We start from the raw sequence: 17,288 nt of genomic DNA, 5'->3' as shown, positions 1-17,288 counted from the left end.
GGGGGCGGAGCTAACTCCGACTGACCAGGCCGCGATAGGCTCTCCCACTCCTGAGCCTGCCACCCTGGTTGGTGGGAGACGGTGTCAGTCTAACAGGTCTGGCCTCAGGTGTGGATTGATTAATCCCAGGAGTATACCTAGACGTAGTACCTGGCAGATCCCTAACAGTACTCCCCCTTTTATGAGGGGCCACCGGACCCTTACTAAGAGGACCCGGTTTAGTAGGGAAGAGAAGGTGGAACCTCCTGATCAATACCCCAGCGTGAACATCACGGGCAGGTACCCAAGTCCTCTCCTCCGGCCCGTATCCTCTCCAATGGACCAGGTACTGGAGGGAGCCCTGGACCATCCTACTGTCCATAATCTTGGCCACCTCGAATTCCACCCCCTCAGGGGTGAGAATGGGAACAGGAGGTTTCCTCGAGGGGGACCAGGACGGGGAGCAGCGTTTGAGGAGGGAGGCATGGAAGACGTCATGTATGCGAAAGGATGGGGGCAGCTCCAGACGGAAGGATACAGGGTTGAGGACTTCATTGATCTTATAAGGTCCAATAAATCGGGGAGCAAACTTCCTGGACGGGACCTTAAGGCGCAAGTTCCTGGACGACAACCAGACCAAATCCCCGACAACAAACCGGGGGTTAGCAGAACGTCTACTATCAGCCTGAATCTTTTGTGCGCTCTGGGACGCCTCTAGGTTCTTCTGAACCTGGGCCCAGACTGTGCACAGTTCCCGATGAACATCCTCTACCTCAGGATTATTGGAACAACCAGGGGAAACGGAGGAGAACCTTGGGTTAAACCCGAAATTACAGAAAAACGGGGAGACCCCTGACGAGTTACTGACCCGGTTATTCAGGGAAAATTCAGCAAGGGGAAGGAATGAGACCCAATCGAATTGACAGTCAGAGATGAAACACCTTAAATATTGTTCCAGGGATTGGTTAGTCCTTTCCGTTTGGCCATTAGTTTCGGGATGGAAGGCGGAGGAGGACAGATCAATCTCCAACTTTTTACAAAAAGCTCTCCAAAATAAGGAAACAAATTGTACCCCTCTGTCAGAAACGATATTGACTGGGGCCCCATGGAGACGCAGGATGTGTTTCACAAACAAAGAAGCTAACGTCTTGGCGTTAGGTAGCTTCTTAAGGGGCACAAAGTGGCACATCTTGCTGAAGCGGTCTACTACCACCCACACCACCGACTTGCCCTGAGATGGGGGCAAATCGGTGATAAAATCCATGGAGATATGGGTCCAAGGTCTCTGGGGAATGGGCCAGGAACGTAGTAGGCCCGCAGGTCGGGACCTAGGGGTTTTGGACCTAGCGCAAACCTCACAAGCGGCGACGTAAGCCCTAACGTCTTTAGGCAACCCAGGCCACCAATAGTTTCTGGTAATGAGGTGTTTGGTGCCCAAGATGCCAGGATGACCAGATAGAGCGGAGTCATTGTTTTCCCTGAGTACCCTTAGCCGCTATTGCAGGGGAACAAACAGTTTGTCCCCAGGGACGTTCCCGGGAGCTGAACCCTGATCAGCCGCAATATCAGAAGCTAAATCAGAATCCGTGGCAGAAACGATTATACCAGGGGGTAAAATACAAGCAGGATCCTTCTCGGAAGGAGGATTGGCCATGAAACTACGTGACAGAGCATCAGCCTTAATATTCTTGGACCCATCCCTATAGGTAACCAAGAAATTCAATCTGGTAAAGAATAGTGCCCACCGAGCTTGTCTAGGATTAAGCCTCCGGGCCGATTCTAGGAAAACCAGATTCTTGTGATCCGTAAGGACCGTTACCTGGTGTCTGGCCCCCTCCAGGAAGTGCCGCCACTCTTCAAAAGCCCATTTAATGGCTAGAAGTTCGCGGTTGCCAATATCATAGTTACTCTCTGTGGGCGAAAACTTTCTAGAGAAGTAAGCACAGGGGCGGAGATGGGTGAGGGAGCTGGTACCCTGGGACAAGACGGCCGCCACTCCCACCTCGGATGCGTCAACCTCCACAATAAATGGCTCCTCTTGGTTGGGCTGAATCAGCACGGGGGCCGAGATAAAGCACTTCTTGAGGGTCTCAAAGGCCTGGACGGCCTCAGGGGGCCAATGGAGGACATCAGCACCCTTGCGAGTAAGGTCCGTAAGAGGCTTAGCGACGACCGAGAAGTTGGCAATAAATCTCCTGTAATAGTTGGCGAACCCTAAAAAACACTGTAACGCCTTAAGGGAGGCAGGTTGGACCCATTCCGCCACAGCCTGAACCTTGGCAGGGTCCATGCGGAATTCATGAGGAGTCAGGATTTGCCCTAAAAATGGTATCTCCTGTACCCCAAAGACACATTTTTCAGTCTTAGCAAACAGATTATTCTCCCGAAGGACCTGGAGCACCTTCCTGACATGCTCCACGTGGGAGGACCAGTCCTTGGAAAACACCAGTATGTCATCAAGGTACACAACAAGAAAATTACCCAGGTAATCTCTCAGGATTTCATTAACAAAATTCTGGAAGACAGCAGGGGCATTACACAACCCAAAGGGCATGACCAGGTATTCGAAATGACCCTCGGGTGTGTTGAACGCAGTTTTCCACTCATCCCCCTCTTTGATGCGGATAAGGTTATATGCCCCCCGTAGATCGAACTTAGAAAACCATTGGGCTCCCTGAACCTGATTAAAAAGATCCGGAATCAAAGGAAGTGGGTACTGGTTCCTTACGGTGACCTTATTCAGGTTACGATAATCAATGCACGGCCTAAGACCACCATCCTTCTTCCCCACGAAGAAGAAGCCAGCACCTACAGGAGAAGTCGAGGGGCGAATGAAACCCTTGGCCAGGCATTCTTGGATATACACCCTCATAGCTTCACGTTCAGGACATGAAAGATTAAATAGCCTACCCTTAGGAAGCTTGGCACCAGGCACCAAATCGATGGCGCAACCGTAATCTCTATGGGGGGCAACACCTCGGAGGCCTCCTTAGAAAACACATCGGCGAAGTCCTGAACAAACTCAGGAAGCGTGTTTACCTCCTCCCGGGGAGAAATAGAGTTAACAGAAAGACATGACATAAGACATTCATTACCCCATTTGGTAAGCTCCCCAGTATTCCAATCAAACGTGGGATTATGCAACTGCAACCAGGGAAGACCTAATACCAGATCAGACGATAATCCCTGCATCACCAGTACAGAGCACTGCTCCAAATGCATGGAGCCAACCAGGAGTTCAAAAACAGGAGTATGCTGAGTAAAATAACCATTAGCAAGGGGAGTTGAGTCGATACCAACTACAGGGACAGGATAAGGCAAATCAATAAAAGGCATCTTTAGAGACATAGCAAATTCCACGGACATGATATTAGCAGATGAGCCAGAATCCACGAAAGCACTGCCCGTGGCAGACCGGCCAGCAAACGAGACCTGAAAGGGAAGCAAAATTTTATTGCGTTTCACATTAACGGGAAATACCTGTGCGCCCAAGTGACCTCCCCGATGATCACTTAGGCGCGGAAGTTTTCCGGCTTTTTATTCTTGCGCCTGGGACAGGTGTTCAGTAGATGCTTGTCGTCCCCACAGTAGAAGCAGAGACCATTCATTCTGCGAAACTCCCTACGTTGTCGAGGGGACATGGAGGCCCCGAGTTGCATAGGTACCTCCGAGGCCTCCGTGGAGGGGCGAGGGGACGGGACCTCGGGGGGGGGATCGCAGAAAAGTCAGAGGGGAGCACATTGAAACGTTCAAGCTGACGTTCCCTGAGACGTCGGTCAAGTCGTACTGCTAGGGCCATAACCTGGTCAAGGGAGTCAGAAGAGGGGTAGCTAACCAGCAGATCCTTCAGGGCGTCAGATAATCCTAACCTAAACTGGCACATTAGGGCCGGATCGTTCCACCGAGAAGCTACGCACCACTTTCTAAAATCAGAACAGTATTCCTCAACCGGTCTCCTACCCTGACGTAAGGTCACCAGCTGACTCTCGGCTAAAGCAGTCCTGTCAGTCTCGTCGTAAATGAGTCTGAGGGCAGAGAAAAAAACGATCAACAGAGGAAAGTTCAGGGGCGTCAGGAGCCAAGGAGAAGGCCCACTCTTGGGGCCCTTCCTGGAGTCGGGATATGATGATACCCACCCGCTGGTTCTCAGAACCTGAGGAGTGGGGTTTTCGGCGGAAATACAGTCTGCAACTCTCCCGGAAGGAGAGAAACGTCTTACGGTCCCCTGAGAACCGGTCAGGTAACTTGAGGTCGGGTTCTAGAGGTGAGGTGAGGGGTACTACTAAGGCAGCGTCACCCTGGTTGACCCTCTGGGCCACGGCCTGGACCTGTAGGGAGAGGCCCTGCATCTGCTGGGTCAGGGTCTCAAGGGGGTCCATGATAGCGTCAGCGTAGGAGAATGGTAGACTAGGTATGGCTTGTAATTATGTAATGGCAGGAAGGAGGTGAAGGGAAAGTGAGCCCTAATCTACCCACCGCCCTGTCCCTGCCTACTTGCAACGACCCGCCCTAGGCGACGGGGTACAACTGGGCGGCGGTCCCTACGCTGTCTAAGTGCACGGGAGAACAAACAGGGAACACGCAAGGGAAGGGGCAGTAGCCCACGGAACGCCGCGAGGAAACGGAGCGATGAACGAATAGTCAGGACCAGGATGAAGTGGAGAATACCAACGTGAGCACGGAGAAGGAAGCAAGAAAGGGGCAAAGCGAAGCAGGTTAAGCGTAACTGCAGCAAGGCAGAAGCACGGCAGAAGCAGGCTGGAGCAAGCAGCAGTGGGGCCAGGAATCCAGAAGAATTACAAGCACTGAGAAAGAGAACACGGCAGGTAATAAAGGACAGGGGGCGGAGCTAACTCAGACTGACCAGGCCACGATAGGCTCTCGCACTCCTGAGCCTGCCACCCTGGTTGGTGGGAGACGGTGTCAGTCTAACAGGTCTGGCCTCAGGTGTGGATTGATTAATCCCAGGAGTATACCTAGACGTAGTACCTGGCAGATCCCTAACAGTAGGAGATAGGGCACTTATAATGTGGTGAGAGAGCCTCTTTAAGGCCTTATTCACACGAATGTGTCCATCTTGCACACGTAAAAAATGCAGCATTTTTCTTGCATTGCAGTTCCGTGTGACATCCATATACAGTGCACATCTGCGGTTTTTACACGCATATGTCATCCGTATGTCACGCGTTTTTTATGTCAGCAAAGACAACTGAAGGAGGTGGTTTTCTTTCCCTCATTATTTCTTTAGCAACTGTTACGTGAACCACGGACAGCACAAGGATGATGTCCGTGTGATGTCCGTTTTTTTCACGCACCCATTTACTTCATGGACATGCAGTGAGGATAGCATACGGATGTGAAATACGCTCATGTGAATGAGGCCTAAACTACAGAAAAATAAAAAAGTTATGACTCTCAGAATGTAGCAACACAAAAGCAAATTATTATTTTATTTTTTTTAAAACATTTCTAACGTGCAAAAGTAGTAAGACATAAAAAAAACAATATAGAAATTTAGATTTGCCGTAGTCGCACTGACTTGCAGAAAAAAGTTAAGATGTAAATGATACTGCAAAAAAACAAAATAAAACCTGAAAAATTGCAGGTTTTCTTCATTACATCTATTACAACAGGTAAATTGCATTTTCTATTTAGTATTGGTACATCGTTAATTGTGTGTATAACGTGTAATATATAGTTATAGACTGACATATTTCACCTGTTATAATAGTATAGCATAAAATATATATCTTTTGCATATTTCAAACTATTTTGTAGTGTCTTGAGTGCCGATATCCATTTTTATTTGTTCCTACCTATTTATTGTTCTCTCCTTGGGATATAGGAGATTACCAGTGCACATTCATTCCAAAAATCAACGCAACTAGTGAGCAACCCTTCTATTTTATAACTAATACATCTAAAATTATTACCCTAAAATTGTTTCATTAAACACATAGCATCCCACGAAAAACAAGCCCTCATATGGCTAGATTGACAGAAAAATGAGTGGCTCTCGGAATCCTCAATGCCCAAAGTAGCTGCTCCCTAGGACCAAAATACTTTATCATGTTGATAACATAAGGGAGAAAAAAATGGCATGTCATCAGCATACAGTCTGCAACACCCATGGCCACGGACCGTCGGGATTACTCACCTCCTGACGGCCGCAGCCATGGATTAGAGAGTACTGGCCCAAATCTCCTCCTCAGGAGATGCCAGCACTCACTTCCACTTCACTCTGCTGTGTCCCGGAGGTTAAGGAGATCCTGGACCTGAATTTGATACCAAATTAGCCCATGATCACCCTGGACTATAAGAAGTGCCCTGCCCCTTCCAGCATTGCCTGAGCGTTGTTGTGTTAACTATGTTAGTCTTTGCAAATGGTCCCTTAAGTGTTTTCGGATTCCCAGTGTTCCCGTCCCTGCTACCTGTATCCTGTGCTACCTTGTTCCAGTGGCGTTAAGAGTTGGAGGCATCCTGTGCTGTATACTATGCCTTCCTTGTTACATCGTGCCTGGTGCATGCCTGCTGCCAAGGTCCCTTCCAAGTGTACCATCGCTACTGGCTGAAGTTACCACAGGTACCCTTATCCGTACTATAGACATTGACTTGGTATCCTGTTGGCCAGCTGCTTTCCCGTTTCGTTGGTATGGCCCGGTGGGTCCATGCACCCACCGTGACAGTACGCTCAGGCCATGGACCCCGCTGGTCAGCCCAAGACCATGTCAACATCTCAAGCGATGCAAGCTGATCTGCGAGACCTTCGTTCACGACAGGACCAACTCCCCCTGGCAGTGAATTCCATTGCAAAGCGGCTAGATGTGCAAGCTGCAGCCTCCTCAGCTCCTGTGCCAGCTAATCCTCCTGCTACACCTCCTGTCAGCACCGGTGCTGATCCCTGATTCTCGCTACCACTACTGCCTCGTTACAATGGAGACGTGAGAACCTGCAGGGGATTCCTCAATCAATGCCAGATCTAATTCTCTCTTCATGCCAGAGCATTTCCGTCTGATGGCGCCAGGATCGCCTTCATTATTTTTCTGCTCACTGGCATTGCCCTAGCATGGGCGAACCCGATCTGGGAACGACAGGGACCAGAGACCCGTGAGTTCCAGGGGTTCCTCCGGACATTTCGCACTGTGTTTGAGGAGCCTGTACAAGTCTCGTCGGCAGCAGCCTCCTTGCTGAACCTTCGCCAGGGAGACACCTCTGTGGGCGAGTACTCCATTTAATTCCGTACCCTAGCAGGTGAGCTGACCTGGAACAACGAGGCCCTGGTGGCTACATTCTGGCAGGTATTGTCGTCCGAGATCAAGGACTAACTGGCTGCTCGTGATCTGCCATCCACCCTGGAGGACCTCATTTTGCTTGCTACCCGGGTTGACATGAGGCTCCGGGAACGGTCTCAAGAGATCTGTCGGGAGAGTGGACTACTTAGGCTGGCCCCTACCTTCCAGCAGTCCCTGTTACCCTCACCTGGTGGTCCACCTGAGGAGCCTATGCAGGTGGACCGGCTTAAGTTATACGTTCAGGAGAAACAGCGCAGACGCACTTGCTGGACTTTTTTTAAATTGCGGCCTCGGATGCCATGTCGTGCATCTGTGACATCAGAAGCCAAAAAACTCCAACGCCTAAGATTGGTTGGGGAGACAACCCTAGGCGATACTGCGCTGGATAGAGAGCTCTCTTCTAAACTGTCCATCCCCGTGACTTTAATGTCCGGTGAGAAGAACCACCGGGTCTCTGCCTACCTTGACTCTGGGTCAGCAGCCAGTTTTATCCACAAGGATGTAGTGGATCTCCTCCAGTTGCCTACGACCTCCCTGCAGAGGCCATTGATCGTCGCCTCGGTGAATGGACTACCTCTGCCAGACCCGATTGTAGCTGTGACCAAACCACTGAGGCTCCAAGTGGGAGCTCTTCATTCCGAGCTCATCTCATTTCTTGTTTTACCCAAGGCCGTCAATCCTGTGCTGCTGGGCCTGCCCTGGCTCCGACTACATGCCCCAGTTCTGGACCGAAATTCTGGAGAGATTCTCCAGTGGGGTCCCATGTGTCTGAACTGCTGCCTGGGGCAGATCAATCCGGCCTTGCCACCTAGGCCTCAGTCATTGACAGAATTGCCTTCTCATTATTCTCTGTTCTCGGTTGTCTTCAGCAAGAAGGAGGTGGAGACGCTGCCCTTACACCAGGCGTATGACTGCCCTGTCGAGCTGGTTCCTGATGCATCCCTTCCCCGTGGTAGGATTTATCCTCTTTCCTTGCCAGAGACTCAGTCTATGTCGGCCTATATTAAGGAGAATCTGGAGAGGGGTTTCATACGGAAGTCCTCCTTAACGGCAGGAGCCGGGTTCTTCTTCGTCAAGAAAAAGGACGGTTCTGTGCTGTATACTACGCCTTTCTTGTTACATTGCGTCTGGTGCCTGCCTGCTGCCAAGGTCCCTTCCGAGCCTACCATCGCTACTGTTTGAAGTTACCACAGGTACCCTTATCCGTACTATAGACTTTGACTTGGTATTCTGTTGGCCAGCTGCTATCATGATTCGGTACGGCCCAGTGGGTCCACACACCCACCGTGACACAGTCCTATGTGGTTTTCCTTAGAGCCAATTAGCCATGATTGCTACTATCCTGTCTCAGTTTAACTGCTAAGGCCTTTGTGAGAAGGGTGGGTCAAAATCCATTTTATGAAAACAGTTTAGTAGAATAGGCCATTCGATCAAATCAAAAGCCTTATGGTATAAAGAGACATCAATGCTCGATCGCAGTTCCACATTTTCAGGTATGTTAACAATGCTCTGTACAAATTGTTTAACTTGTAGCTTATGATGCACTAGATATCATACAGCTTTTTGTGACCCTTCAGCAATCAGCTCACTGATGGGGGAACCACTTTAGCAAAGGAGATTGTCATGATGAGACAACCTCATTATTTGATTAAATAAGTACAATATAAAACAAAGTATTTCCTGCTTCTTGAAAAAGCTTCTCATTTCTTAAAAACAAATATAGGATTATCTTTAAAACAATTGAATGGAATATTTTCCCTGGTTCTGTTTAAATTATTAATCTCCTGTTTTTCTTATTTAAGACTATTTACACCTTCGTAACTACATTTTTTATTGTCCTATCTAAAATGAAAAACACAACTTTGCTAAAGGTTTTGCTTAAAAATCTCCTATCGTTTTGTGTCTACAGTAACTATGCAGACCAAAGTGTCTCCATGGTAACAGACAACAAAACCTGTGTATTTAATATTGAAGTCATATTTTTTCCATCTGTCCTTTACTTTTTACCTACCAAATGTTTAGCATAAAGTAGCATCAATGTGGAGTATCCCAGTAGATTCAAGTTATGTTTTTTTATTAGTTCATTGTCATATGCTTCTTCTTCACTGCACATCTTCATTAACCCCTTCGCGCTCAGCGACGTAATAATCCGTCGCGCTAACTGTATCGTTAGCGCTCAGCGACGGATTATTACGTCGGGGGAATAACGGCCATTTCGGCCGTCCTCCCGACACATGCAGGAGCTGTGACAGCTGCTGTCTCGTACAGCAGCTGTCACAGCTCCTACAGCGGGGACCGATCGCTGTGTCCCCGCTGATTAACCCCTTAAAAGCCGTGTTCAATAGTGATCACGGCTTTTTTAGGGGTTAAGCTACAATCGCCAGCCTGAAACGCGATAGCGGCTGGCGATGGTGGCTATGGCAACCGGACACCAAACAATGGCGTCCGGCTCTGCCATCGACGGAAGCCTAGTCGTCAGGACCCACTATACTTGCTGTCAGTGAGTAGCTGGCAGCTCTAATACACTGCACTACGTATGTAGTGCAGTGTATTAGAATAGCGATCAGGGCCTCCTGCCCTCAAGTCCCCTAATGGGACAAAGTAATAAAGTTACAAAAAAGTTAAAAAAAGATGCGTAAAAATAAGAAAATAAAAGTTTTAAAAGTATTAAAAGTAAAAATCCCCCCTTTTCCCTTATCAGTCCTTTATTATTAATAAAAATATATAAACAAACAAATAAACTATACATAATTAGTATCGCCGCATCCGTAACGGCCTGAACTACAAAATTATTTCGTTATTTATCCCGCACGGTGAACGCCGTAAAAGAAAATAATAATAAACCGTACCAGAATCACAATTGTTTGGTCACTTCACCTCCCAAAAAATTAAATAAAAAGAGATCAAAAAGTCGCATTTACCTAAAAATGGTCCTGATCGAAACTACAGTTCGTTACGCAAAAAATAAGTCCTCGCACGGCTTTATTGATGGAAAAATAAAACCGTTATGGCTCTTAGAATAAGGTAACACAAAAAGTGAATGATTTATTACAAAAAGTATTTTATTGTGCAAACGCCATAAGACATAAAAAAAAACTATAAACATATGGTATCGCCGTAATCGTATCGCCACGCAGAATAAAGTGAATGTGTCATTTATAGCGCACGGTGCACGCTGTAAAAAAAATAGATTAAAAAAACAATAGTGGAATTGCTGATTTTTAGTCACCACGCCACCTAAAAATAGAATAAAAACTGATCAAAAAGCCGCACGCACCCCAAGAAACCTACAATGGATTCCTCAAGGGGTCTAGTTTTCAAAATGGGGTCACTTTTGGAGGTTTTCCACTGTTTTGGCACCACAAGACCACTTCAAACCAGACATGGTGCCTAATAAAAAGGAGGCCTCAAAATCCACTAGGCGCTCCTTTGCTTCGGAGGCCGGTGCTTCAGTCCATTACCGCACTAGGGCCACATGTGGGATATTTCTCAAAACTGCAGAATCTGGGCAATACGTATTAAGTTGCGTTTATCTGGTAAAACCTTTTGTGTTATAAAAAAAATGGTATAAAGAGGATTTTCTGACAAAAAAATTATTTTAATTTCACCTCTACTTTGCTCTAAATTCCTGTGAAACACCTAAAGGGTTCATAAACTTTCTAAATGCTGTTGTGAATACTTTGAGGGTTCTAGTTTCTAAAATGGGGTGTTTGATAGGGGTTTCTAATATATAGGTCCATCAAAGCAACTTCAGAACTGAACTGTAACCTAAAAAAAAAAAAAAAATCAGGCAATACTTGGCTTCTTACATCATGCTGATAATGAGCCGTGCCCACCCCGAGATGACCCCAGTTTTGACCGTTTGTATAAACGGAGACCCCTATTAGACCGTTTCAGTGCCCGGTTTTCCCAAGCATACACGCCCGAGAAGTGTATTTCTATTGATGAGTCCTTGGTGGATTTTAACCCCTTAATGACCGGGCCTGAAAAGACCTTAAAGAGGCTCTGTCACCAGATTTTGCAACCCCTATCTGCTATTGCAGCAGATAGGCGCTGCAATGTAGATTACAGTAACGTTTTTATTTTAAAAAAACGAGCATTTTTGGCCAAGTTATGACCATTTTTGTAGTTATGCAAATGAGGCTTGCAAAAGTCCAAGTGGGTGTGTTTAAAAGTACAAGTCCAAGTGGGTGTGTATTATGTGCGTACATCGGGGCGTTTTTAATACTTTCACTAGCTGGGCGCTCTGATGAGAAGTAACATCCTCTTCTCTTCAGAACGCCCAGCTTGTGACAGTGCAGACCTGTGACGTCACTCACAGGTCCTGCATCGTGACGGCCACATCGGCACCAGAGGCTACAGCTGATTCTGCAGCAGCATCAGCGTTTGCAGGTAAGTCGATCTTACCTGCAAACGCTGATGCTGCTGCAGAATCAGCTGTAGCCTCTGGTGCCGATGTGGCCGTCACGATGCAGGACCTGTGAGTGACGTCACAGGTCTGCACTGTCACAAGCTGGGCGTTCTGAAGAGAAGAGGATGTTACTTCTCTTCACAGCGCCCAGCTAGTACAAGTATTAAAAACGCCCCGATGTACGCACATAATACACACCCACTTGGACTTGTACTTTTAAACACACCCACTTGGACTTTTGCAAGCCTCATTTGCATAACTACAAAAATGGTCATAACTTGGCCAAAAATGCTCGTTTTTTAAAAATAAAAACGTTACTGTAATCTACATTGCAGCGCCTATCTGCTGCAATAGCAGATAGGGGTTGCAAAATCTGGTGACAGAGCCTCTTTAATGACCAGATCAATTTTTCTGTTTTTGCCTCTCTGCGTTTCAGCAGCCATAGCTTTTTTATTTTTTCATTGACGTGGCTGTATGAGGCCTTGTTTTATGCGAGAGAAATAGTATTTTTTTTACGGCGTGAATATAGGAAAAAAGCGATTCTCTGAATACTTTTTTTTGTTTCTTTTTTATCCCGTTCACGTTTCACGCTAAATAACCCATTAGTTTAATTCTTCAGGTTATTACGGTCGTGTAGATACCTAATATGTGTAGGTTTTTTGTTTTTATTTAGTGTAGGGGCAATAAAATGTATTTAATGCAAAATAAGGACTCTTTTTGGGACTTTTTTTTATTTATTTATTTTGTTACTTTTTTTTTTTTTAATCCCATCAATGGATAACTTTATTTGTAACTTTATTTTTTACTTGTAATGTATTAGCATACTTCTGTACGCTAATACATTACACTGTGTCACTATGACACAGGCTGCTGATCGGGCAGCACATAGTGTGCCCGAACAGCAGGCAAACTGAACAGACAGCCCTGGGGTCCTTTGTAGGTCCCCAGGGCTGACTGCAGAGGGATTCCCTATTGTTTGATCGCATCACTGGAATCCCGGTGATGCAATCAAAGAGGGGAATTCCCTTTGATCATGCCGCGGTCACGGACCGCGGTAATCAAATGGTTAAAAAGCTGGGGTCCGAATGTTTGCCGACCCCAGCTGTGTTCAGGAGGCTGCTTTAAGATCAGGAGCTGTTAGTAACAGCTCCTGCTTAGAGGATGAGTGCTCACACGAGCGCTCATCAGCCTGATCTACAGCGACGCCAAAAGACGTCTCTGTAGATTAAGCACCTGCACCGCCTGACGTCAAAAGACAGTGGGCGGTCGGGAAGGTGTTAAAGGGAGGGTTCAATTCCGCGAGTACCTGCCGGGTAAGAAGGCAAGGTATGGCGTGAAGATGTATGAGCTGTGCGAGAGTGCATCAGGGTATACCTACAGGTTTAGGATATTTGAAGGGAAGGACACCAGTGCTCAGCCCCCCAGAATGCCCCCCCTTACTGGGAGTTAATGCAAAAATTGTGTGGGATTTGGTGCACCCACTGCTGGACCAGGGTTACCACCTCTACCTGGATAATTTTTATACCGGCGTCCCACTCTTCGACTGAATCGCTTCCAGTCCTGCGGCATGCGGCACTGCTAGACGAAATCTGAGAGGCCTCCCTAAGACTCTGCAGGGCAAACAAGAAGGGGTGCGCGCAGGGCACATTCTAGCAGCAACATAATGTGTGTCAAGTACAAGGACAAGAGAGATGTCACACCAGTACCCATGTACCTGTACGAGGTACCAGTACAGAGACCCCTAAACCAGACTGCATCCTGGACTACAATAGGTACATGGGAGGGGTGGACTTGTCAGATCAAGTCCTGAAGCCCTACAGCGCCATGCGGTGTGGTATAAGAAGCTGGCCGGGCACATCATACAGATGGCATTGTACAATGTGTACGTGCTACGTCGATGTACAGGCCAGAGGGGAACTTTCCTGGAATTTCAAGAGGTGATTATCAAGAACCTAATCTTTAGGGACCAGGAACGGGGGGGCACCCAGTACTTCTGGAAGCGAGGCCACACGCATCGTACCAGGGCAACACTTTCCAGGAGAAGTTCCCCAAACTGGCAAGAAGGGAAAAAGTCAAAAGAGGTGCAAAGTCTGCTATAAGAGGGGTATAAAGGAGGACACAATATATCAATGTAACGCGTGTCCCGAAAAACCAGAGCTCTGTATGAAAGTGTTTTAAAATTTATCATGCATCCCTTGTTTTATAATTTACCCCAATTCTACTTACCCTGATGTACTCCGCACAGCTTATCCCCCCTTATCTTTCCCTTCTGAGCCCTGCTGTGTGCCCAAGCAGCTGATAACAGCCACATTGAGGGTATTGCCATAACCGGGAGAACCCACATTACAGTTTATGGGGTGTATCTCTCCGGTCAAAATGCTCACTACACCTCTAGATGAATGCCTTAAGGGTGTCGTTTTTAAAACGGGGTCACTTCTTGAGGGTTTCAACTGTACTGGGGCTTCTGCACACATGACTTTGCACGAGAAAATCCCCAGTAGGCCAAATGGTGGTCCTTTCGTTCTGAGCCCTCCCATGGGCCCAAACGGCAGTTTATCACCACAAATGGGGTATTACTGCACTCAGGACAAATTGCGCAACAGAATGGGGTATTTTATTTCTTGTGAAAATAAGAACTTTTCAGCCAAAACTACATATTATTGGAAAAAATTAATTTTGTTTTAATTCCAAGCCAAATAAGTTCTGTGAAAAAACTATGGGGTCAAAATGGTCACAACACCCATAAATGAATTCCTTGAAGGGTGTAGTTTCCAAAATGGGGTCACTTCTGGTGGGTTTCCATTGCTTTGATACCTCTGGGGCTCTGCAAATGCGACATGGCACCCGAAAACCAAACCAGCAAAATCTGTACTCCAACAAACACATAGCGCTCCTTTCCTTCTGAGCCCACCCATGGGCCCAAACAGCAGTTTATCATCACAAATGGGGTATTGCTGCACTCAGGACAAATTGGGCAACAAAATGTAGTATTTTATATCTTGTGAAAATAATAATTTTTGAGCTAAAACGACATATTATTGGAAAAAATATATTTTTTTTAAATTCCCAGCCCAATTCAAATAAGTTCTGTGAAGAAACTATGGGGTCTAAATGGTCACAACACCCATAAATGAATTCCTTGAGGGGTGTAGAATCCAAAATGGGGTCAGTTCTGGTGGGTTTCCATTGCTTTGATACCTCTGGGGCTCTGCAAATGCGAGATGGCACCCGAAAACCAAACCAGCAAAATCTGCACTCCAAAGAACACACAGCGCTACTTCACTTCTGAGGCCTCCCATGGGCCCAAACTGCAGTTTATCGCCACAAATGGGGTATTGCTGCACTCAGGAGAAATTGGGCAACAAAATAGGGTATTTTGTTCCCTGTGAAAATAAGAAATTTTGATAAAAAATGACATCTTATTGGAAAAAATGTAATTTTTTTAATTCCCAGCCCAATTCAAATAAGTTCTGTGAAAAAACTGTGCGGTCAAAATTGTAACAACAACCATATTTGAATTCCTTGAGGGGTGTAGTTTCCAAAATGGGGTCACTTCTGTGGGTTTCCATTGCTTTGATACCTCTGGGGCTCTGCAAATGCAACATGGCACCCGAAAACCAATCCAGCAAAATCTGGACTCCAACAAACACATAGCGCTCCTTTCATTCTGAGCCCTCCCATGGGCCCAAACGGCAGTTTATCACCACAAATGGGGTATTGCCGCACTAAGGACAAATTGGGCAACAAAATGGGGTATTTTGTTCCCTGTGAAAATAATAAATTTTGATCACAAATGACATCTTATTGGAAAAAATGACATTTTTTTAATTTCACAGCCCAATTCAAATAGGTGCTGTGAAAAAACTGTGCGGTCAAAATGGTAACAACAACCAGAAATGAATTCCTTGAGGGGTGTAGTTTCCAAAATGGGGTCACTATTCAGGGATTCCTACTGTTTTGGCACCTCAACACCTCTTCAAACCTGGCATGCTGCCTAAAATATATTCTAATAAAAAAGAGGACTCAAAATGCACTAGGTGCTTCTTTGCTTCTAGGGCTTGTGTTTTAGTCCATGAGCGCAGTAGAGCCACATGTGGGACATTTCTAAAAACTGCAGAATCTGGACAATACATATTTAGTAGTGTTTCTCTGGTAAAACCTTCTGTGTTACAGAAAAAAAATGAATAGAAATTGAAATTCAGCAAGAAAAATGAAATTTGCAAATTTCACCTCCACTTTGCTTTAATTCTTTTCAAATGCCTGAAGGGTTAAAAAACTTTCTAAATGCTGTTTTGAATACTTTGAGGGGTCTAGTTTTTAAAATGGGGTGTTTTATCAGGGTTTCTAATACATAGGCCCCTCAAAGCCTCTTCAGAACTGAAGAAGTACCTTAAAAAAAAAGGCTTTTGAAATTTTCTTAAAAATATGAGAAATTGCTGTTTAGGTTCTAAGCCTTGTAACGTCCAAGAAAAATAAAAGAATGTTCAAAAAACGATGCCAATCTAAAGTAGACATATGGGAATTGTGAACTAGTAACTATTTTGGGTGGTATAACCGTCTGTTTTACAAGCAGATGCATTAAAATTCTGAAAAATTCTATTTTTTCCAAATTTTCTCTACATTTTGCAATTTTTCACCAATAAACACTGAATATATCGACCAAATTTTACCACGAACATGAAGCCCAATGTGTCACGAGAAAACAATCTCAGAATCGCTTGGATAGGTTTAAGCATTCCGACGTTATTACCACATAAAGTGAAATATGTCAGATTTGAAAAATGGGCTCTGAGCCTTAAGGCCAAAAGTAGGCTGCGTCCTTAAGGGGTTAAAAAAATCACCAGTCGTTACATGAGTAAATTGGAAGTTTTGGGGTACTTATGTTTTTGCAATTGCACGTAATATTTGATAACTTTTTAATAAATATTTTAAAGAAGGTTGTGTACTTATATGTGGCACTGGCATTATTGGTTCCAGCTGCCAGAAAGAGGAAGATGGCAGTTTTAAGGCCAATCTGAATAGTAGATTGTCTGGTAAGTATGCGTGTTTCTTAATCTAATGCGGAGGGTGCTTGGTAAGGAAATGGCATAGAATGTTGTGTCCTCCTGTAGTCGTTTTCTTTAATAATATTCAAATATTTATTGAAATAAATTGAATGAGAGTTCTTCTGAAATGAGTTACCATTGTGTTTTTGTAGGAAGCCAATAACTTTTTGCAGCACAGTGGTTTTGTCCAACTTGCGGGCATTCCCGGGAAGCATGGTGCTGAGCTCTTTGATAAGTACATTGAACTGGTCACGCCTCTTTTTCTCAGATCTGTTACGTAAAGCCCTGAAAAAGCAAACATTTGAGCAGAAGAGAAAAGTTAGCTATGGTATTATGGAAGCAGCATAATATTATAAGAAGCAGTAGAAACTAGACAGTTTTTGTCCTGTTAATAAAATTTATTTTGCAACTAGATTTCTGAAGCATTTTAAACTTACAAAGGTTCTTGTTCTTACCTCTTTGCCCTATCTTTCTCATCTCCATCCATTAGCTTCTTTACGCAGCTATTCCTGTGAACAGAGAAGGGAGTTGCTGCTTACATGAAAAAACCAGCTAGACTTT

At 45.6% G+C, this 17,288-nt stretch overlaps 1 protein-coding gene across 3 annotated transcripts in view; it reads right to left on the bottom strand.

The window, feature by feature from the left end:
• NPAS2 (neuronal PAS domain protein 2) overlaps window positions 1-17,288 on the bottom strand; it is a 188,365-nt gene that overhangs the window by 142,343 nt on the left and 28,734 nt on the right. For all 3 annotated transcript variants that reach the window (XM_075852679.1, XM_075852680.1, XM_075852681.1), the window contains exons 2-3: window positions 17,183-17,236; window positions 16,864-17,012 (exon numbers count right to left, since the gene is read on the bottom strand). In XM_075852679.1, coding sequence (XP_075708794.1) covers window positions 16,864-17,012; window positions 17,183-17,236 — 203 coding nt within the window. The remainder of the gene's footprint in view (window positions 1-16,863; window positions 17,013-17,182; window positions 17,237-17,288) is intronic.

Source organism: Rhinoderma darwinii, chromosome 2, assembly GCF_050947455.1.
Source record: "Rhinoderma darwinii isolate aRhiDar2 chromosome 2, aRhiDar2.hap1, whole genome shotgun sequence".
NCBI lineage: Eukaryota > Metazoa > Chordata > Amphibia > Anura > Rhinodermatidae > Rhinoderma > Rhinoderma darwinii.
The sequence above is the reverse complement of the archived record's forward strand: the minus strand, read 5'-3'. Positions and strand labels throughout refer to the sequence as shown.